The sequence below is a fragment of the Castor canadensis genome, chromosome 1 (assembly GCF_047511655.1).
Source record: "Castor canadensis chromosome 1, mCasCan1.hap1v2, whole genome shotgun sequence".
Classification (NCBI taxonomy): domain Eukaryota; kingdom Metazoa; phylum Chordata; class Mammalia; order Rodentia; family Castoridae; genus Castor; species Castor canadensis.
This window is the reverse complement of record NC_133386.1, coordinates 152,555,984-152,578,452: the sequence shown is the minus strand read 5'-3', so window position 1 is coordinate 152,578,452 and position 22,469 is coordinate 152,555,984. Positions and strand designations below refer to the sequence as shown.

Sequence of the window (22,469 nt, the reverse complement as noted above, 5' to 3'; positions counted from 1 at the left end):
TTTGGAATGTGGCACAGCCTTATATAAACACATCAACTTCCTTCCACTTGCCTGTTGATCGGTCTGACTGCCTCCAGGCCTTTGGGATGCTGCCTTCCTTGCTTACCTGTGAATCTGTCTTTAGCAGATTTCCTCCCCCTGCTCTCCTGGCTACTACGTGACACTTCCCAGAGTCCAAATCATACTGCGTGTGATGAGGAGACTATGCTGGCTGCCCCTACCAGACTAGGTTCTTCTAGGACACAGCCAGGTGACACGCCATGTGTCCAGGACGCCCAGAACAGGGCTGGGCCAGGAAGAAGTGCTCAAGGAAGTTTGCCATCACCATCCCAGGTGCACAAGTACCTCATAAGTCACCCCGCTGTCGGTGCCGGCATCCCAGGGAATCAGGTCTTGTACCACCTTCTGGACCCAGCCGCACTCCTTGGTGCACAGATCCTCTGCAGATAAGCCCACATTCCAGTCAGGACTGGGGCCCATCATGGTCAGGAAGGACATTAAGTGGCGTGTCCTGTCCACTGAAAACTCAGCTGAGGGTGCTGCTCTCCTGGAAACCAAATACAGAGGCCATTACACTAGGGAATGTGGGGATGTTCACCCTGGGGGACATTTGGCCCAGCCATGAGCAGAGGATGAGTGGGACAGAGAGAAGACAGATTCCTGGACTGGTTTACATTCTTTCATCTGAGCTTGTGGACAAACATGGAGAGAAACCCAGGCTATCCCTCTATCAGTTCTTAGAGTGCCCTCAGCATTTCCTATTATTTTGTATTTTCTTGGTGATTCATTTGTTTAGTTGTTACCTGAGCATCGTCTCTCATGGAGTGTAAGCTCTGGGAAGCAGAGTTTTTGTGGGCCTCATGCATGGCTTTATTCCCAGGTCCTAGAAACAGTACCTGGCACAGAACACTCAGTAAATATTTTTGAAAAAACAATGAACAAATACTATGTGCTGTGTGTACACCTGGCTGTTTTGGATGTAAGATGAAGTTTACACATAAAAACTGCTGAGCAGTGTCCCAAGCCTTCACACTTTCTTATGTAATATTAAAACAGACCTGGAATAAGGATTATTGATTTCAAATCATAGGGGAGAAGGCTGAGGTTCAGGAAGGTCAATTTTACTTCAAGATCAATGTTCTTTCCATTGATTCTAAATTCTCCTGAGATCTTCACTGTGCCGTGGGGAGTGGTGGTCCTCCCACTGCCTGCTCCCTCTACTGCCCCTTCAAGGCTACCTGTGGCATGCTCTGCCTGGTATCAAGGTGTACCCATTGACTTGCAGCTGGTTCCCTGACTATTTTCTCTAGTCAGGAGGCAGGGGTCCAGCTATGGAGCCAGATACCTTAGACTGACAAGCCCCAGCTACAAGGGCAGCTCTTCAACCTCCATCTCCTTGTGTTGCTAAGAGGAAGTCTTGGGAGTGGCAGGGTTCATGAGATAAATGGTGGTGGCCCACCAAAGGGGCTGGGGAGGAAAAAAATCACACTTACTCCTTGGTAGCTGACCCATGTTATTTCATGTTCCCCTTATGACACTCCTGGTGGGGTAGAATCATCTTGTTTTGTGGAAAGGCAATGAAAGTGTACAGAGATGAATGAACTTGGAGACACAGGTAGTAGGGGCCGAGGCTTGGAGGCAGCTCAGCATGACTCTCCACCACCAGGCTGCTAATTGTAGGGAGTCCTTGGCTAGGGACCAGCTGGTCTTTTCAGTCCAGCTGGCAGCTGGTCCACCTCAGCTGTTTGGGAGCTCTGGGGCCTTCTGTTGGGACCAGCTGCTTCTGGCTGCCCTAACCTGCCCCAGAAAGTGCTGACTCCAGACCTGGTGGACCCCATGGAACTACATCATTGGGTTTTGGATTCTGGCATCAGATAGAACTAAGCAAGCAGAGAGAGGTCTGCGTCCTGGCACCACTCAATAGCTGTGTATCCTTGGACAAATTCCCAAACCTTTCTGTGCCTTAGTGTCCTGATCTTTGAAATGAGGATCACACAGGTCTATTCCAAAGGGTATTTATTATGAGTGAGCTAACTTGTATACTGTACTTAGCCAATGTATGGTGTCTGTACTAGTATATCCCTATTCTGAAAATCCAAAATCCAAAATGTGCCCAAATCTAATTTAAAGAATAACCTGGTGCCACAAGTGGAAAATTTTATACCATGAAAAACTTTGTTGCATATACAAAATTGTTAAAGAATATTATATAAAATTATCTTCAGACTGCGTTATAAGGTATATATGAAACAAATGAGTTCATGTTTAGACTGGGGTCTAATTCCCAAGATATCACATTACATATATGCAAATATTATTAAATAAAAAAATTTGAAGTCTGAAACACTTATGGTATCAAGCATTTTGGATAAGGGATACTCAGACATACTGTTACTGAGTGGAGGTAGAGCCTAGTTCAAGCCATGGCTTTGGCAACAGCTGTGTCCTTCCTCCCTTCCTCTCCTTTCTCTAGAAACTCCCTGTGACTGACTGGTTCAGTCTGGGTACAGGGCCCCTGAACTTGCACCTATGGGGAAGGCTATTCAGTGCTTTGAAATGTGTGATCTTTGCTAGGTGGAAAGGTAAAATAAAACTTATCAAATTTTATTTGAATGCTAGAATGATTAATATTTCTCTTCTATGTCTCTATATTTTCTAAATTTCCTTTACTAAAAATTGTGACATTTATAATCAATAAATTATTGTAATATTTTGGACCAGCAGCATTGGTACTCCCTGGAAATTGTCAAGAGGCTGGCAGAGTGGCTCGAATGCTAGAGTGCCTGCCCTGAGTTCAAACCCCAGTACTAGAAAGAAAGAAATTGCCAGAAATGCAAATTACTGGGTCCTACTCCAGACTAAGTTAAAGGTGTTGGGGTAGGGCCTAGAAACCTTCTAATAATCCCTGCAGGTGATGCTCACGTACCTCAAGTGCGCAAGTCATTTGTCTACCCATTTTTCACGCCTTAACTCATGGTGTCACCTTGTCTAAGAGTCTTTCTGACCTGCTGGTTGAGGTAAGTGTCCTTGGTCTGTCACAGGCTGTGCAGCTCTCTGTAGCCAGACTCTATGACAGCGGTTGCTTCCTCCCTGTCTGGTCATCCCAGCCCATTAGGGAGAGCAGGAATGCTAGGTTTCACTGGTACCTGGCATCCAATGGACTGACTGAACAAATGGATGTGTGATAACACCTTACTAGCTCTGCATCTTGGGCAAGTGGCTGTCTTTGAATTTCAATGTCTTCATGTGACAATACCTACATGAGGATCAAATGAGATGCTTTTTAAGAAGGACCTTACAACTGCTAAAGTAACATATCAACAGTCTGCTATTCAGTCAGGCACAAATAAGGATTTATTTTCCTTCCCCCATGCATGCATTTCTTGGTGTGTGGGGCAGGGGTTTCGGCAGCTTTGTTAAAGACCTGACTTCTAGGAGGACTGCAGTTTGGAAGCTGCAGCACTGTTCACTTAGGGACCCACCGGACATGGACCAGGCCTGTCTTGCAGCACTTGCCAGATGAGAGCACTGGCATCTGGTTGGGGCTGCTTGAACATCTGGGCCTGCGATTGGCCCTTGGAGCCAGCAGCAGCAGACCTCCTCTTTTGCCATAGAGACCAACCACTCTACCCACTGCCTTCCCATCAACCTAAGTGTGGGATTTGAGGTCAGGTCATTCATATCCTATACCTCGTGAGTGATGCCATTTCACAGTGACAGCCCACAGAGACAAAACTAGCTCTACTGAGGAAAACAGGCTTTAGAAACCAACCTAATTCTGCCCCACACATCACCCTGATCTTTTCCAGTTGATAATGCCACCATTTGTGAACAGGACCTGTGGAAACCATTCTCAGCAAGTGCATTAGGGCCAGATTTGTAGCCCAAGTGAGGTGCCCCCCAGAGCCTGGTAAACGTTTTAAGGAGTGGAAAATCTGGAGCCCCCAATCTCTGCACAAAAGGCCTCACCCAGTATTGGGTAATATGGCAAATCTGAATCTATAAGCGACCATGAGCAATTTTCTAGCATCTTTAGAAACATCTCACTTCTTTCTCTTATCCTTGGCTAGAAAATTTCTCCCTTAGGCCCAGTTTATGTGACACTTCCTAGAAGAAGCATTTCCTAGCCTCCCCAGATTGCTTAGGGCTCCTATCTTCCCATAGCATACTGAACTTACGTTTCCCTTGGAATTTCTCATTAAATAACTGTTTTCCCCATTAAGTTTCAATAGAGAAAAGAGCATTTTTGTCGTGATTACAGCGATATCCCACTGGGTTTGCGTAGATGCATGCTAAGGCAGACAGTGGGCTTTCTTCAAATGTTGAAATAAATGAACTAGTCTAGGACATGAACATGGAGCTCTTGTACTTCCTTTGACCTTCAAATTTAATTAAAAAATCACTTCAAAGAATTTATTGCTTCTTTTAGTAAAATGCTATTTAAAATAATGAAATGAATAAGGATATATGTGACTTATCCTTAGGAAATGCTAGACAGGACTGGGATTCTTTAATTTGCTCAAATGGTAAGGAAATTCTTATTTATGTTTTCACTTATGCCATGTCTTCCAAGATATGACATTGCTGCAAATTTTGTTTCATTCTTCTATCTGTGATTTAAATTTGAATCAGTGGACTGGCCTGGCTCAAATGGTAGAGTATTTGCCTAGTAAGCAGAAAGGCCCTGAATTCAACCTCCAGTACCACAATGACAACTCTAGCATATACTCTCTAGCTATAAAGAGTATAAGATAATCAAAACAGTGTGATAGTCAAGGTAAAATAGACGTATAAGACAGTGGCACAGATGGGGAGAGCAGAAACTACAGATAACTTATACAAAATAGGCTACTCAAGTAAGGCTGAAGAAGATTGTGCAACAGTGGATTGGGCTATGTTAACTAGGAAAAAAAATTGGATTCACATCTACTATCATCCACTAAATAACAATAAATCCAGAGTTAAGTAGAAAACATCCAGATCATAGAAAAAAACCAAATTTTCATGCAAAAAAAATCTGTTAGGGAAATGTTAATTTTCTCAACTTTCAAACAATAAAAGTAATTGCAAAGGAAAAAAAAAACTAATTGAATTACACACCCGTTAAAAAATGTGTATAATGAAAACAATAGTACATGTTTAACATCCGTATCTAAAACCCCAAATCTGAAATGCTCCAAAATCTAAGAAATTTGAGTACCAATGTGACACCACAAGTGGAAATTTCCACACTTGACCTCATGTGATGGGTCATAGTCAAAATGTAGATGCATTAAAAATAATGCATAACAGAGCACCTGCCTAGCAAGCATGAGGCTTTGAGTTCAAACTCTGGTACCACCAAAAAAATGCATAAAATTACCTTGAGACTGTGTATATAAAGTGTATATGAACTATAATAACTTTCATGTTTAGACTTGGGTCCCTTCCCAAGATACCTCATTATGGATATATACACATTCCAAAATCCAAAATCCCCAGAAATCTCAAACGCTTGTGTTAATCAGTTTTCTGTCACTTAAAGGAGGAAGGTTTCTTTTGACTCATAATTTCAGAGGTTTCAGTCCATAGTCACTTGACCCTGTTTCTCTGGGCCTATGGCAGGAGCACATGACAAAAGAGGCTGTCCATCTCATGGAAGCCCAGAAATGGACAGAGAGAAAGGGGCCAAGGTCCCAGTACCCCCTTCAAGGGCATGCCCCCTGTGACCTAACTTCCTTCCCCTGGGGCCTTCTACTCCTAAAGATTCCAGCACCTCCTAGGAGTGTCACAGATTAACAACCAAACCTTTGGTGCATGGGCCTTTGGGGAACATTTAAGATGCAAACCATAACACCTCTGGTCCTAAGCAGTTAGGGTAAGGGATACTCAATCTGTATCTGAATTGTAGACAAAGATGATGTGTTAGCCAAAATGTCTCCATCAAGTGATACTCCAAATGAAGAGATAGTCCCAATGAAGTTATAAACAGGCAATTCATATCAGAAAAATTAAAAATAAGGACGTAGAGAACGTTTGCTCTTTTTTCATCCAGTGAAGTAGTGTGGTGTATAGGGGAGAACCCAGGGCACTGGAATAGGCACAGCCAGATTTGAATCTTGGTTCAACCACTTATTAACTATGTGACTGGGACTTTTACCTCACCTTCCTTTTGTCCTTCCTTCTTCCCTCTCTCCCTCTCCCATGCTCACCTTCTTCCCTCCCTATTTTTTTTTTTGCCCGCAGCCCTGTTCTCATCTTCTAAATTATAGATCCACACCAGGAAGGGTTTCCTAAACTATTCATCCATTGGTTGAGCTCTCTCTCATTTATTCCAAATAATTCTCCATTTTTTATTTTTGTTTTTGGCAGTTGCAGAAGTTCAGTTCAGCCACGAGGGGGCACCCAAGCCATTCCCTGGGCTGAAGTCCTGGGTTGGAGAAAGGTTTGAGTGAGCCTTTCTCACTCAAAGGTTTCCTGCAGCCTTGGAAAACTGTAACCAGGAGGCATCTAGGACTTCAGGTCAGTCTGGATGCTCAGAGTTACCACCTGCTCCTCCAGTCTAAGGGCTGTCTTCCTTTACAATCCCGAGTTTCCTTAATGGGCCTTGGCAAGTGCTGGGGGAGGTCAGGAGGTCCTGGACCTTCTAGCCCTGATTTAAAAGATAGATGCCTTTGGCCTCCTGGGGAGCTGTGGCTTTGGATTTCTAGAGAAGGTGACCATGTCTCTTTTTTCATTGGCCTCACAAACACGGACCATTGTCTAATCAAATTTTAATTAAACAACGTGGCTGAGAATAATTTAAAGGTAGTATAGTTCTTTTCAGGATTCATTATTAGACAGGAAATGGTTAATAAAAGTTCCAGTAATTCTTAGCACTAGAACCACACTGGAGGAACTGGGTGATGGCAATTCAGAATTGATTTGCAGGAAACCTGGGCATTTTCCACTTAGACACTAGAGGAACTAGTGAAAGATCTGGGCTCTGTTCAGAATCTGTCTTTTCTGTCTTTACCTGCGTGCTGGACTGTGGGAGCCACAACTTGATTTATTGAGCAAAACAAGTCAGCAACTAATTTGTTCATTCATTGCTGTCCTTTGAGAAGTGCTGCTGGGGATAAAGATGAAGATCATTGAAAAACAAGTCAGTTTCACCAGGCAGGACCCCGCAAAGTAGGTCACCCTGGCTTTCCACTGGGCCGAGGGAGGCTGGAATCCCATTAACCTGAATCAAGCAGGCTCTGGAAGGAGGGCAGGGCTGCTTCAGCAAAACAAAACTTGGCTGCATGTATGCTTCCTAATTTGACTTCGTAATGAGATTTGGAAGAGGAAGGGGGAGTGAGGGTAAGGGAAAAATCAAAGGAAAATTCCTTTCCCTTAACAAGTCAGTAGCACCAAGTGGAGAGGTTTTGGTTTTTGGTGTTTGGGAGGTCTGACTGTTTGCCATCAATTACTTCTCTTCACTGGGTCTCAGGAAGCCTGAGGGATGGGTGAAGTAGAAGGAAGAGGTCCCCAAATATTTCTTTCAATTTTTCAGAAAAACAAACTCCATTGCTTTTCATCCCCTTGGGATGGGAGCCCAGTCTTTGGCACTGCAGCCCAGTCTTTCGGTCTTTGTAGCAAACTTCACTGAGGAGTTGTCTGTATCTGTTGACTCCACTGCCTTACTCTGTTCCCATTTCACCTGCGGTGTACTGTGTTTGCCTGCTATCCCTCCACAGAAAGGATTCTCCATAAGGTCAAGGTGACCTTCATGTTGAATCCAAAGGGCATTTTGCAGCCTGGTTTTACTTGATCTCTCATTTGCAATGGATCCAACTGGACACCTCCTTGAACACTCTTTCATGGGCTCCCAGATACCAACATTCTTCTGGATCTCTCTGCTGCTTCTTTTCTGTTTCCTTTGCAGGCAAGTCCTGCAAAGCTCTTTGGACTCCATACTAAGTCCTTCACTCTTACTCTCAAGATGTCTCTCATCTGTGCCTTTGGCATTGGTTTTCTCCCATGTCTAATGACTCCCAATTTCGTAATCAGTCCTGAGATCCAAAGCTATTGAGTTAACTGGGTACTTAGTACCTCCATATGAATATTTTGAAGACATCTTAATAATGTAACATGATCAGAACTGATCTTGTGGTCTTTCCCACCAAACTTCATCTAATGTTTCCAGTCACCACCAATTTCTTAGGCCAGCCACACACCTGAGAGGCTCTTGACCGTTCTGCATCTGTCACCCTCTCTACTCAATCTATCACCGCAGCCTGTAAGTTTTACCTCCTACACACATCACCCACATCTCTGCACCTCTTTTTCCACCTCTCACCGCCACCATCATCCCAGTGGAAGTCACAGTTAATTCTCTCCTGGCTCTCTGCACCCACCTCCTGGCTGGTCTCACCCTATCTACTTTTTGACATTGGGGCCAGAGTGGTGTTACTATATTTTTTAAAATGCTAATTTGACCATGCCATTCTTCTGTTTAAAACTATTCAATGATTTCCCATTACTTTAATAGAAAAATAAAATTTAATGTTTCATAGCTTGGTTCCACACCAGGTTCATCTTTGATTTCTGGATCCAGTTATACCATAGCCCTTTAGTATATTAAATAGCCTCTGTTCCCCCTAATACAGGCCTTTGTACATGACAATCTACATTTTTGAAAATACAGGCCTTTGTACATGACAATCTAGATTTTTGAAAATAGTTCCCTCTTACTCTGTTTCTTTGCCTAATTAATACCTACTAATTCCTTAAATGCTGGCTCCAATACCATTTCCTTTGAGAAGCAGCTTTGACTCTCCCTCCAGCCCCTGCTGGGTCCCATCTCATGCCTTTCCTTCCATGGGTATGTGGAATCATTTGTTTGTAGGATCATCTAGTTAATGTCTCTTCCCACTGAACTGAAATCTCCTCTGCTCAGCAAGGTATCCCCAGGTGCCTTTCATAGAACCTATCTTGGAGACCCTTGATAATTTTCTCTTGAATCAATTGTTTATGTTATCCTTGACAGAAGGTAGGGTAAATAGAGGCCAAGATCCTGTTTCCTTCTGTTTTGAGACAAATGTCAGACAATTCAGTGTCACCATATTGTTAATTTCATGCTAAGCAGATGCCTGACTGGGAGATATATATGTCTTGATTAATTAAAAAGTGAGAAAATGAATGAGGTTACTTAATTGGAGGGACCTTGTCATAGTAGGGTAAAGGCATTAGAGTCAGTCAGCTAGATATGGATCTACCCTTGATAAAACTAGATGATGACACTGGACCTGTCATATAAGCTCTGTGTCTCAGTTTCATCATCTGTAAAATGGGGTCACCACAAGGTTTATGTGGTATAAAAACGTGAGTGCCTATTATGATACTTGGGACATAGCGGATGTTTAAAGTAAAAGGATTTCCATCTCCTTTATTTCATTGTTGTCTCCCTCCTATCCTCTCTCTTTCCTAAATGCCTCCTGTTTTGTAGTTTCATTTTTCTAAGCCCAGGCTCTTCTAGGTATAAGGAATCTTTAGTGTATAAAAATTGGCACCCACAAACTGTGGTCCAGATGCCTCTGACCCCTACCTGCCCTTGCACCCCTGCCTTGTTGGAGGACCAAAGGTGAGGGCTTCTTCACATGTAGGTCTGGAGCCTGGACATGGGGGAAGCTGATGAGAGACCTGAGCAGACGGGATTCAGGGGGACCTAATTGCTAATTAATGTCAATTTTGCAAAGGGGGATAAGGGCCTCTGTGAGTTCACATGGTGTCTTCTGGTAGGACAAGGCTGAGGGACAAATGCCCACCTAGCAGGAGAGAGCTCAGGGCAGCAGGCCTGCTCCCCATTGCTTCTCATTGAAGGGAAAGGCACTTTCTGGCTGGGTAGTTTTCTGCTACCCAGGTGTGGGCCTCCTTAGAGAGGATCCAAAGCAAGGTTTGGAGATCCCAGCAGGTTAAAAGGCTTTCACATAGCCAGCTGTCTGCTCCAGGTCAGCTCCCAGGGCAAGAAGCATCTTTCCAGACTCAGCCTCTATTCCTCTTGCACAAAGCCTTCACTGACTCTCTCTTCCTTGGGACCCTTCTCTGGGCTTCTAGAACTGCTTGTATCCTTATCCTAACACTTCTCTGCTTGGAGTGCACAGGACTACCATGATGATACTATTTTTTTTTTTATATAGATGTGGTGCTATCTGGATTTATGCAAAGGTTAGACCTGGAGTAGAATTCTATTATCTGTCTCCCCTCAGTGGACAGAGATTGTGTGTATAAGACTGGCACATGGGAAGGGATGAGTCACTAGTTTGCTGAGTAGTTAAGCAGGTAAGTAGTTAAGCTGCCTGGCGACAGCTTCCTTGCTCTCAGCTAGGCGTGTGCGTTCGTGGCCTTCTTCTTTTGGCTCCTGCTGCCCCACCCTGGGAAGCCTTTCTTTTAATGTCCTGGACTTCCTGCCTATCATTTTGAGTTTGCTTTATCTCCCACAGAGCAGGACTCACAATTCCCCATGTTGCTGCTGTCTGCATCAATATGACTGTTAATGGATGCAGACTACCCCACGGAGGGCTAGCTAAGCCATTCTTCATAAACCATTTTCTGGTGGAGATTTCCAGGCTTTACAGTATGAGTGGAAATTAAAGCTTGTTCAAGGAAATGCACAGTATTCAGGGTGGTCAGAGTGAGGTATAGAGCAGGGAGCCACAGAAAGTGAGCCCACTAGAAAGGAGACTAAAGTGTGTTACATTTACTGTAGCCCATCAAGCTGAATCAAGGAGCATGGATTTCATCCTGGAGGCTAAAGGTCATGGAAGAATTCTTAGAAGGGGAGGACATGACATGTTGAGGTTTTAAAGAGATTATTATGGTAACAGTAGAGATGAGGAATTGGATTTGGAGCGATTGTGGAAGAGGAAAGAGGTAAAGTAGTCCAGGAGTGAAAAGATGATGGTGGTTTGAACTAATGTCAGGAGAATGGCCAGCTAAGGACTGGACTAGAATCAGTACTGTACTTCTAATGTTTCCCTACGGAGAACAGGTTTGTGTGAAGGTAATGGGTTCCATTTTGTACATGATGAACTCCAAGTTCCATGTGGGTCATCCATAGAGATGTCCAAGAAACTGATGGATGTATCATTACATCTACTTATTTGTCATCCATCCATCCATCCACCCACCCATGAGAGTGATAGCTCAGAGTATGTCAACATACCCCTGGTCACAGAAGACTCCAGGTCAAATGACACCTTCAAAGGACAGTTAGAAAAGAGATGGGGACTGAGAATGGAACCCAGAATAAGTCTGAGTTTCTATGATTTGCTTACAGTGAGTACAACTATGTGCTTTTAGGGCAAATGCACATTTAGTCTGTTGTAAGCTGAGGGTACGAATGAATACAGAATGGTTAATCTTTATGTCTAAGTTTGGTCCTCAGTGGTGGAGGATCATTGGGGGAATAACATGGATTCCTGAGAAGACAAAGGCACATGTGATACTCCACACGTGGGCAGCACCTCACCTGTTTGCTCACCTGACAGGTATTACTGACTTTAATGACAACTGGTATGTGGTAGCCATTAGGTAGAGGTGGCTTCCAGGGTAAGGGTAGGATGGGGTAAGGCAGGCCAGGGCTGGGGTCTGTTTCCTACTTACACATTGAGAGGCTGCCAGGCTGGCCACTGGGCTTTGGCTTTGATGACAGTGAGGACCTCATCACTCTGCAAAAGAGAACCATAGATGTTTAGTGAAGAGAACGGGGCTCTTGGGAGCAAGAGGGATTTCTCATGGCGAAATTAGCCACTCCCACTTCCTCACCTGCCCCTCTATCACCCACTCCCTCCCTCTATCTGTCCTGGTGTGGAGCTATCTTGTCCCATAGTACAGGACCCTGGAGCCTCCGTGACACCAGGAGTTGGCCTAGACACTGATGGGCTCACTGAGTCACACCTTTGTTCTCTAGCTTAGTCTGTCCTTTTCCAGACTGCTATATCTTGTTCAGCCTGAAGGGCTGAGTCCTGTGCTCTGTATCCAGGCACTGAGTGGGGCCTGCTCCAGGCCAGCAGGTCTGTACAATGACGGTGCAATGTAGCTAACACTTGAACCTGAGAACCATAATGCTGGGCTTCTACTACTAGGGAGACCTTCTCCCTTCAACAAGGAGGCCAGAAAAAACCTGGGCCAATACACTGCTCCACTCATGACATTCTGCTCTATTTTACTTGGACAGTGTGTAAAGCACTGTTAAAGCATGCATGGGGTGGGGGAATCTCAAATAATGTTTTGAGACAAAATTTGCTAATTAACATTTTGAAGAACAGTATTAAGTGGTCATCGGGGTGAAAATCAGAATTCTGTTGATCTTGTTTGACTTTACTTTGAGGTTTGGATGGTTTTTATTTCAGTTACACACTGGGATCAGGAGTATCATGATCTTTGCAAGACTTAAGGTCTGCACAGCTCTGAATTCAGCTTTGGCAGTGCCTTCTCCAGAGTGGAGTCCACTGGCCCTGGATCTCCCCTTCCCCTGGCCCAGGCCCAGCAGAGCTCTGACACCATCATCCATTATGCACAGAAACCCCAGAATGTTACCAGCTGGGGGAGAAACAGCTTTGTTGCCAACTGAACAGATCCTTGAGTTCCAGGGAGGGGGAAAGACTAGCTTGGCAGCCTCACAGCTACGCCCCAGTCCTCAGAGCTATGCCTGGCAGTAGGTGCTTAGAACATATTTGGGATGAATTGGTGAACTTCTCCTGGGCTTGATAATTTGCCCAGAAATCCCCCGAACCCCAAGGAAAGTGGAAGGAAGGAGACCAGAGGTGTTTTCCTGGCTCAGGCCCAAAGATTATAAAAAGCCTATTGGTTCAGAGCACCGTGGTTGCCACCAGGGAAGGGGTCACTGGGTGGCAGCCTCTGAAAAGAAGGGAGCTCAGACAGATCCAGCTTGGCCTTGACCTCTTGCTGATGGTTCTGAGCGAGGTGAAGGGCAGGAGCCAGGCCACATGACAAGTCGGCAGGGTCACAGCCTCTTCCTAAGTGCAGGCTCCCAGGGGTAACTGCTTTTAATAGGAGGAAGTATTCATACACAGGTCTGCAGGAAAAGCCCTTCCTAGCCCCACCTGAGTGGTTACATTTTTCATGTAAGATTTATTTGTTTACAACGTATCCTGCCTAGTGAATATCTAGGGAATGACTGAGAGAAACTGTTTACCATGAAGGCATGAACAGGAGCCGTGTCTTGAATGTCAGCTCTGTGTTTCCAGTAACCTCCATGTCTTCATGGAGCTCTTCATCAGGCCCCAGAACTCCTCCTCCTACAGCTGCCCCTTCTGTGTTCAAGGCACATCCACCCACCAGCTGCCTGAACCCGACGCAGAAAAATCACCAGTTCCTGAAACTCTGCCCTTCACTTCAGAGGTCCTTTACACACACATTCATAGATCTGACCATGTCCATTTCCCCAAAGTCATCAACACGCCCCACAGCCTCCATGACCATTTCTTACTTCCTGTGTTTTGCCTTTAGGGCCTTATCACCTGCTCTGGTCTACTTTTTCCTTTGCTTTTTGATTTCGGAATAATAAACACTTATTATGGAAAATTTTAGCATTGCAGAAGCATACAATGTAAAGGTTGTGCACACTACTACAACATCTACCCTGCCTTCTGTCTCCTTCTCCAGGTCATTATAGTTTGGTCTTTCCAGACCTCTTACTCTGCATATGCAACTCTCTTTGTGTTTGTGCACACACTATATATAGCATCATCCTGAGTGTCTTACTCTGCACCATGACCAACATTTTCCTTAATACCATAGCATGGGAGACTTTCCACAAGTACATAGACTATATAAAATATATATACTAAATATCATAGCTCTCTTTTTTGATTTTTAGGGTGTTGGAGATCTTCATATTATGGTAAGATAGGTCAAGACATAAAAATGAAATTCTAAGCTATATGATTATCTGCTGACAATCTTTTGTGCTTGAAGAAATACTTCACTAAAAAAAAAAAAAAATCAATGAGGATGGAGTTGAGGTGGCCACCGAGATAGCTGGTCCTACAGATTCACCTTGTTTTACAATTAAAATCTTGGTTTTCAGGTCTCAGCTAATGACATATTGATTTTACTTTTTCAGTATATAACTCAGCAACAAGAGTTTGGATCCTCCATTAGTGTTTATAGTGATGAAATTCCATCTATGTATTTGAGACCCATGGAAGCTCCAAGAATGGTGGGTCCCTATGTGTGGGCATTACAACTTCTTGCTCCAATAGTTTCATCTAGTTGTGATAAAACATCTGCCTTAAGAATTTACTGTTCCTTTTTGTGATCATTTGTGTTACTCACTGAAATAAGAAAGGAACATTCTGTAATGTTTACTTAAAAGATGGAATATTTTTGCCAGGCCAGGTGGTACTCTGGTAATCCCAGAGGATGGTACTCCTCAGAGTACCCAGGTGGTACTCTGATCCTCTGTAATCCCAGAGGATCTTGAGTTCAAGGCTAACCTGGGCTACATAGAAAGATCCTGTCTTAAAAAAAAAAAACAAAAACAAAATCCTAACTATTCTGAAGCAACAGCATTCTTTGTTATAACCTAAATTCTACAGGATTGGAAAGTGTCTGCTTTATTCATTCATCTTCATGGCCATATCCAATACCCAAGGACCTCAGTAAAATCAATCGATCTCTCTCTCTCTCTCTTACTCTCTCAACACGGTCTTGCTCCGTAGTCCAGGCCACCCCTGAACTCATGATTTTCCTGTCTTAGCCTCCCAAGTGCTGGGATTACAGACATGAGCTCCCACACCCAGGATACTGTTCTTTTATACATGGATATTCTCTACTTGGCATTCTTAGTGGATATTTAATTGTTTCCATAAGAGATCCTATGATGAAGACTTGTGTGCATATTTCTTTGTGCATACACCTAAGGATTCTTATGTCATTGATTCCCAAGAATGATCAAAAGATGAAGAAATTTAAAATTTGTGGCAAGACCCTCCAAATGTCTGAACCTATGCTCATGTCCTCACAGCTTTGTGCACACTGGATGCTGTATGCCTTTTCAATATTTACTAGTCCAGCAGGCAGGAAAATAGCATGGTGGAAAGCACAAACTCTGGAATCAACCTGAGTTCAAGTCCTGACTGCATCATTAACTAGTAAGTCTCTCAACCTCTCAGGTTTTCTCATCTGTGAAATGGTGTAAATAACAAAACAAAACAAAACAAAAACCTACCACCTGCAGTTGTTAGGGGGATCAAGTAGCATATTCACATGACATGATGTTAGGGTGCCTGGCACATAGGAAGCCTTCACTCCATGAATATTAGCTATCATTCTTACCTGTAGGTACACTTGTATGGAGCTGGCATTAGACTTGAGTACTGAGTAGAGAAAGTGGAGCTCACAGTTATTGCTAAGAACCCAAAAAGCCTCAGGAGAGCTTCTCTCATTTATAGCCAAACTCCCAAGTCTCCAGGAACATCTGATGGGAGGTTTATGGAGCTGAGTGAGCCTGGGATGGGGCATCGGGGCACTGGGTATTTCACATTCTGAAGAATGAAGGACTTAAATCCAGAGTAAGCAATCCACATGTCAGATTTAAATGAAAAGCTTGTTTTAACAAGTCTCTAAGGTGCAGACAGGATCTTTCAAGGATCCTTAGAGTCCTTTTATGTTTCCCATAGGACCCTTTTCAAACCAACTATTTCCAGGCATTTACAGTTCATGCCTTGTTTAGATGACATTAATGCTTTCCCAAAGATATGCCAATTAAAATTAAAAAACCCCAAAGAAATGACAAGTCATTTGTGTCCAACTTCCATTTTGCCTTTAGTAAACATATTGGAAGATGTGACAGCTGTACTCAGACCTCGTGGCTACTGGTGCCAAATGGGAAAAGCACAGCCCCAAACTGGCCATGGACTGAGGTCAGATCAGAGGAAGGAGGGCTCAGGCGGGGTGACAACAGATCTGGGACAGGCTGGAGGCCAAAATGACAGCAGTATCAGGAGATGCAAATCTGAGCCCAGGGGAGAGAAAGCATGTGACTCTATCTGGGCCAGGGTGGAGCCCTCACCCCACACTGGCCCTCCCATGGACTCTAGAGCCAGTACATACCCAGGGCAAGCTCTAGGCACCTCTGCCATGCCACACACTCTGGCTGAATCTGTCACCAACCCCTAACACCTCACCTCCTCCCTGTTTCTGCACCTTCCTGGCTAGAAGCCAGGACAACCTTTGATTTCACCTTCCAGTCACAAGTCACAAGGTGTTTCTTCATCCTAAGGCCCCCTCTGCTCCTGGTGGCCCTAAGGCTACTCCCCAGACCCAGCTGATCTGAGTTGGAGTCAGCTCAGACAACTTGCCTGATGTCCCAACATGCTCCCCCCACACCCTGGAAGAGAAGGTAATGCAGTCTGTGATCAGAGAGGGAAAGGAATTAAATAAAAACTGAATTGAAAGAAACCAAATACTAATATCATATAATAACAATGTTAGCTACTGTTTTCATGTGCTAGGCACCTTGCTAATTACCCATATAGACATCTCATTTAATCTTCACAACACATTTGCAAGGCAGACATATTTTTTAATCTTTATGAACACATTTATTTGGCTAAATTAATTTCCCAGGTAGGCCATGGCCGAGCTAGGGTTAAACCACAGTGTGACTCTGGAGAGTTCATGTGGAGGGGTTAGAAGGGAGGCTGGGGCCCTAGAGAACCAGCCTCACCTCTTATGCTTCTGCCACCCCTAAGGCATGGCCTAGGGATTTTGAGTTCTGCATATTATAGCCATAGGAAGGCTTGTTATCAGACAGTGTTCACTGCTAAAGTTAATGCTGTCTTGAGAACCAGTTCTGATCGGAGTATGGTTGGGTGGGGGAGCAGTCCCCTTAAGTCAGAGGGAAATCATCTGCTACAAAAGAGGGGGGAGTCTGATGTACTAAGTGCACACACAGTGATACACATGCTGCATGGATATAGAACTTTGCCTACCCCCAACAGCGCATATTTCCAGAAACCTCTGGAAGCAGCTATCATGTTCTCCACTGCAGAAATGGCCACTGATGTTCAGAGAAGTTGTTTGTGACCATCTAGGAACCTGGATTCCAACACAGGTGTTTCTGAGCACAAACTTAATCCCTTTCCATTTCCCCTGACTTTCTTCCCTCCACCCTCCTCACTTCCCTCCCCCATTTTGCTCATGTTTCAGCAAGAGCTCAGTTGACCCCGGTCAGCAGTTTCCTCTGAGGAGCCCCTGCTTTGAGGCACAGGCTCACCCAGTTTCCTCTGGGAGGGCAGCATCCAGAATCTTGCTTGGAGACTCCAGCAAGCAGTGTTTGGCATTATTTGCTTCTGCCCTTTCCCAGAATTCCCACTTACAACCCACAAAATTTGCAATCCTGATGGCCTCTAACTCTGAAGGTAACTTTTGCATCCCTTGGTGAGTGTCCTGTGATGAGCAGCAGGAAATGAGTCATTTTATGAGGTGATAACGGGGCTGTAAACATCTTTAAAATCAATTGTGCCCAACGGTAGCCTCCCATCATTTCTGCAGGCTCTGGGTTTATCGAGTCATAAATAAAACCAGACATGCTATGTCTGGTGGCACTTTACAGTTTGCCCGTATCTGTGGTCTACACTGCGGCCCTCTGCGGTAGGCAGATGGATGATCCCCAGTTCTCAGATGAGGTAACGGGACTCACCTCTCCTCTGAAACCCCTCTTGTTGAGGTCACCAATGACCTCTCCATACTAAATCCAATGACTACTTCCAGCCCTTGCCTTCTTCCATGACCGTTCAGCAGTGCTTGACAGAAGAGATCAGCTCCTCTTACTTATACACGCTTCACCTGACTCTGGGACTTGCTGCCTCTTCATTTCCTTCTTCTCTCCTCTGCTGACCACCTTCACCTTCCTCTACCCTCGGGCTTGAAGCCTTGGTCTTCTTTCCTCCCTTGATGATTTTGTCTAGTTTTAGGCCTAAAATAATCAACTGTAATAAGCTGATGACACCTAGATATTAGTCTTCTATTCAGCCTCACCCCTGAACTCCAGACTTGTCCAACACTTTCATCTGGACATCTAGTTAGCATCTCAAACTCAACAATGTGTCTGAAACTGAATTCCTGATCTTCCTCCCCAAATCCAGCATCCCGCATCCTTCCCATCCCATCAATGGCAATGCCAGTGCTCCAGGCATCCTTGGCGCCCTCTCACACCTCACATCCAATCCATCAGCACTATCAACTCCACTTCCAAAGTGTCTTCATTATCCAGCCTTTTTCCATCACCTGCCCTGCCACCATCCTGGCCCAAGTCATAATGGTTATTCTCCTAGATTACTGCAATTATTATTTAGTGGGTCTCTGCTTCCTTTCTCTCGGCTACAGTTTGACTGTGATTTGAGTGTCTCCAGAAGGGTAGCACCCCTCCAGAAGGGGAATGGTGTGAATCTTTGGGAGGTCCTTAAGTCAATTGAGGGCATGGCCTTTAGAGGGATTAAGGTATTTCCTGTGGGACCCTGGTTAGTTCTTGAGATTGGATTGTTAGAAAAGCCTGGAGACCCTACCCAGGCTCTCTCGGCTTCCTGTGATCATTTGCTTCTGCAAAGGCTCCTCTATTGCCATCTGTCATGATGTGACACAGCTGAGAGGGCTCTCATGCAAACCAAGCCCATGCAGGCACCATCACAAACATGACAAAAATCTAGAAGATGTAGTTAAACTCAAGAGTGAATCTTGAACCTCCAAAACTGTGAGCTACATAAACCTCTTTTCCTCCTCAGGTATTACATTATAGTAATGAAAACCTAATACACCTCCCTCCAGGCTCTTCTTCATGTGGTAGCCATATCAATCATGGTCTTCCTTTGGTCAAAATCTTCCACTGGCCTTGCATCTCACAGCAGATGAGGACTTTGCATGACCCCCAAGACCCTTCATGATCTGCCTCTCCTGCCTGTGACCTCACTAGCCACACCTGTTACTCTTCTTCACTTACTTTGTTTCAGCATCCGAGACTGCTTGCTTTTCTTTAGATGTGCCAGAAGCACTGCACATACTGTTCCCTACACCTGGAATGCTCCCTCCCAGATGTCAGAGCACCTGATCCTTCCCTTCCTCCAGGAAGGAGCATTTCACCTTTCAGTAAAGCCTCTGATGACCATGGCAGCTCCCTCCCTGTCTTCTATCTGAATATCGTTTCTCAATAACATTTGTCACTGTCCAATTTCCTGTGTGTTTTGCTTATTTATTTTTGATCATCTCTCTCCCCTGCTGAAATGGGAGCTCCAGGAGGGGAAAGGCTTTTGTTTTGCTCACTGCTGTACCCTCAGTGTTTAGATCTATGCTGGAAAAGGGCTCAGTCGATACTTGTTGAATGAATGAGAGGCTGGGATGGGGAAGGGACCCGTGTCCACCTGCACTACACTGGCCTAGGATGGAGCCGGAGATGTGTGACATGAAGAGACGGGCACTGGAGGAGCAGATAAGGGCATCAATTACAGAATGGGGTGAGAACTGCTGAGCTGGAGAAGAAGGGACAGCACACAGAGGCTATGATAGAAACCATGATCTAAGCTCCCTGGTTCGGAGCCTGCCTCAGGGGTGGCACCCCAGCCACCTTGCTGGCTGTCTCTAGTGCCCATTTCATGCTTTGTCCCCTGGGAAGCAGCTGCCATCACAAGCTGCTGTGTGATCAGCTATTTCAGAGCCAGAGAAGGTATCTGAGGCCTGTTAACAGATCCACAAGAAGATGATGCGTTTGCACAGAAGCATTTCAAATTCAATTTCTTTTTATTTCTTTTTGAACACAGCCTGTAATTCCGATGGGAAAATTGCATAATGTTCGTAGATGACAATTTTTCCAAGATGGTTTTGTGAAAGCAGCTTGGCATTTGTGAGGTGGAGAGAAAGGGCCCTCAGAGGGTTTACCCTACTCCTCTATCCCTCTGGCCACAGCTGTCCTTGGTGGGTGGGCAGCTCTGAGGTCCAGCAATGCCTGTGACCTTCCCTTGCTTGCATTGATTTAGTTTGTCCTTGGTTCTTTGGTTAAGGATGTACCAATCTTGGGGTCACTTTTATTTTCTGGATTTTTATCATGTCCTGTGTAACGTTTGTGACAGTCTGCTTCTCCTCTGAGTCTGGAGAGGTCAGAAGGATGGGGCATGTGTGGTCCTTGATGTTACCAGCCCCTCGTACCTGCTCTTCTGCCACTCCACCTCCTCATCTTCTAGCTCCAGCATTGGAGTAAACATAGTGCCAGGCCAGGGCTGGAGCCAAGAAGTGAAGATGGAGGACAGGACTATTTCCCCAGTCCTGTCCTCCATCACAAGGACAGGTTGCGTCTCTGAAGCCAGTGATGAAGTAGGGGCTGGGCTGTCCTCCCTGCATCCCCAACACCAGCCTGGCTTGCAGAGGGTATGTGGGGACTGTTTAAGGAGTGAATAATGAATTAGTTCATTAAAGCATTAATTAATGATAAGCTAGAGGGAGCCTCTGGCCTTTGCTGCCTTCCCAGGGGGTCTTAAGGGCTCTTTTTCCAAGAGCGATGTGACTAGGATGCAGTGAAGGGTTTGTAAGTAGAAGAGTGATGTGATCTGATTTACATGTTTAGAGGGTTCTGCTGGCCACTGTGGGAGAGTAAGCTGTAGTAAGTAGGGCAAGAGGGGAGGAGGTATACCAGTCAGGTGGCCACTGTAGTGTCTGGGCAGGTGACACTGGACCAGGGGAGAGTGATGAAGGGGGTGAGAAGCTTGAGGTGTAAGACATATATATGTTCAAGGTAGACTGGGCAGGATCTGCAGATGGGCTGGATGTGGATGAAGAGGGTCAAGGATGATTCCCAGGGGATGTATTGGGTGGGGTTGGGGCAGACAGATCTATGAGGCTGGAGTTTAGGGAGAGGTCCAGGCTGGAGATATAAATCTTAGTCACCAGCAGGTAGGTGGTAGTCATAGGACGGGTGACCTGGGAGTGAGGAGGATGGGGAGGAGCCCTGGAACCTCAGATGGGACTGCCAGAGAGTCAGGACAGTCTGTGCTGCCCCCATGCTGTCTGGACTGTCCCCCACTGCCACCACTGCCCACTGCTGAAAATATCACTGATGAGGCTCAGGAAAGACCAGAGGTGAAGCAGTAGTGGTAGCAAGCCCAGACAGCTCTTTTTTTGCAGTTTCCTGTGAAACAGTCAAGAAAAATAGCAGCAGCAAGGACATGTAATTATTTTTTAAAAGATGAATGCTTGGGTTGGTGGAGTGGCTCAAGTGGTAAAGCTCCTGCCTAGCAAGTGTGAGGCCCTGAGTACCAAAGCAGGAGCTGGACACAGCCTCTGGGAGGCGTGGTTTTCCAGCCTTGCAAGAATACAGAAGGAGCAGGCGGAGTGTGGCAGCTGTTGGCCTGTGGTTCTAAGCATTGCTAGGGCTGATGATGAGATTTCACTAAGCAGTAGTTATTGACTGAGCCCCTGATCTGTGCCAGGCTTCTCTGTAGGTGCTGGAGATGGAACCCTGAACTAAAGAGACACACTTGTCCTCATGGAGCCTTCATTCCAGAGTGTGAAGCAGACAGAAACAAATGAAGTTACACAGTGTGTTAGCCTGCTTTTTTTTTTTTTCTTTTTGATCCTTGTGACAAAATACCTGAGATAAACAATGTAGCTGGGTGCCAGAGACTCCTGCCTATAATTCTGGCTACTCAGGAGGCAGAGAGCAGGAGGACAGCAGTTTGAAGCCAACCTTGGCAAATAGTTCTTGAGACTCTCTATCTCAAAAATATCCAACATAAAACAGGGCTGGCAGAGTGGCTCAAGTGGTAGAGCACCTGCCTAGCAAGTATGGGACCCTAAGTTCAAACCCCAATACTGCCAAAAAACTACCCCTAAAAACCAACCAAAAAAAAATATGTAAGGAGGAGAGACTTATTTGGCTCATACTTTCAGAGGTTTCAGTTCATGGTCACTTGGCCCTGTTTCTTTGGGCCTGTGGCAGCACACTGCATCATGGTGGGAATGAGGGGAAAAGAGACTTGTTTACCTCATTGTGGTCAAGAAGAGGGGAAGAAGCTAGGGTCCCACTATTCCCTTCAAGGACAGAGCCCCCCTTTTTTCTACTATGTCCCACCTCCTAAAGGCTCTACCACCTCCCAGTAGTGCCACAGGCTGAGGAACAAACCTTCAATGCATGGGGGGATTTCCAATCCAAGCTACATCACAATTGCGCCAGAGTCCATTGCTTCTTTGGGGAATGTAAAGCAGCAAAGGCTGGCAGTGAGGGACAAGGTTGGGGGCAGGGAGGGATGTTGCAATGTTAAGTGTAGTGGAGGAAGGCTCCATTGATAAAGGGATTTGAGTAGTTGGAGATACAGATGATAATCCATATGAATAAGGCTGGGAAGGCACTCTATCAAAATGAAAATATGCTTTACATTCTAAAATGAGATCTTTAGAATTTAAGAAGATAACATGACCATATTTTAGGAAGTGAGAAAGAGAGAAAACAAAAT

The 22,469-nt window shown here is 45.1% G+C and overlaps 1 protein-coding gene across 2 annotated transcripts in view; it reads right to left on the bottom strand.

Annotated features, from left to right (window-relative positions):
• The window catches only part of Spon1 (spondin 1), a 282,898-nt gene that overhangs the window by 13,404 nt on the left and 247,025 nt on the right, over nt 1-22,469 (bottom strand). For both annotated transcript variants that reach the window (XM_074041877.1, XM_074041872.1), the window contains exons 7-8: nt 11,608-11,672; nt 346-547 (exon numbers count right to left, since the gene is read on the bottom strand). In XM_074041877.1, the coding sequence (XP_073897978.1) occupies nt 346-547; nt 11,608-11,672 (267 nt within the window). The remainder of the gene's footprint in view (nt 1-345; nt 548-11,607; nt 11,673-22,469) is intronic.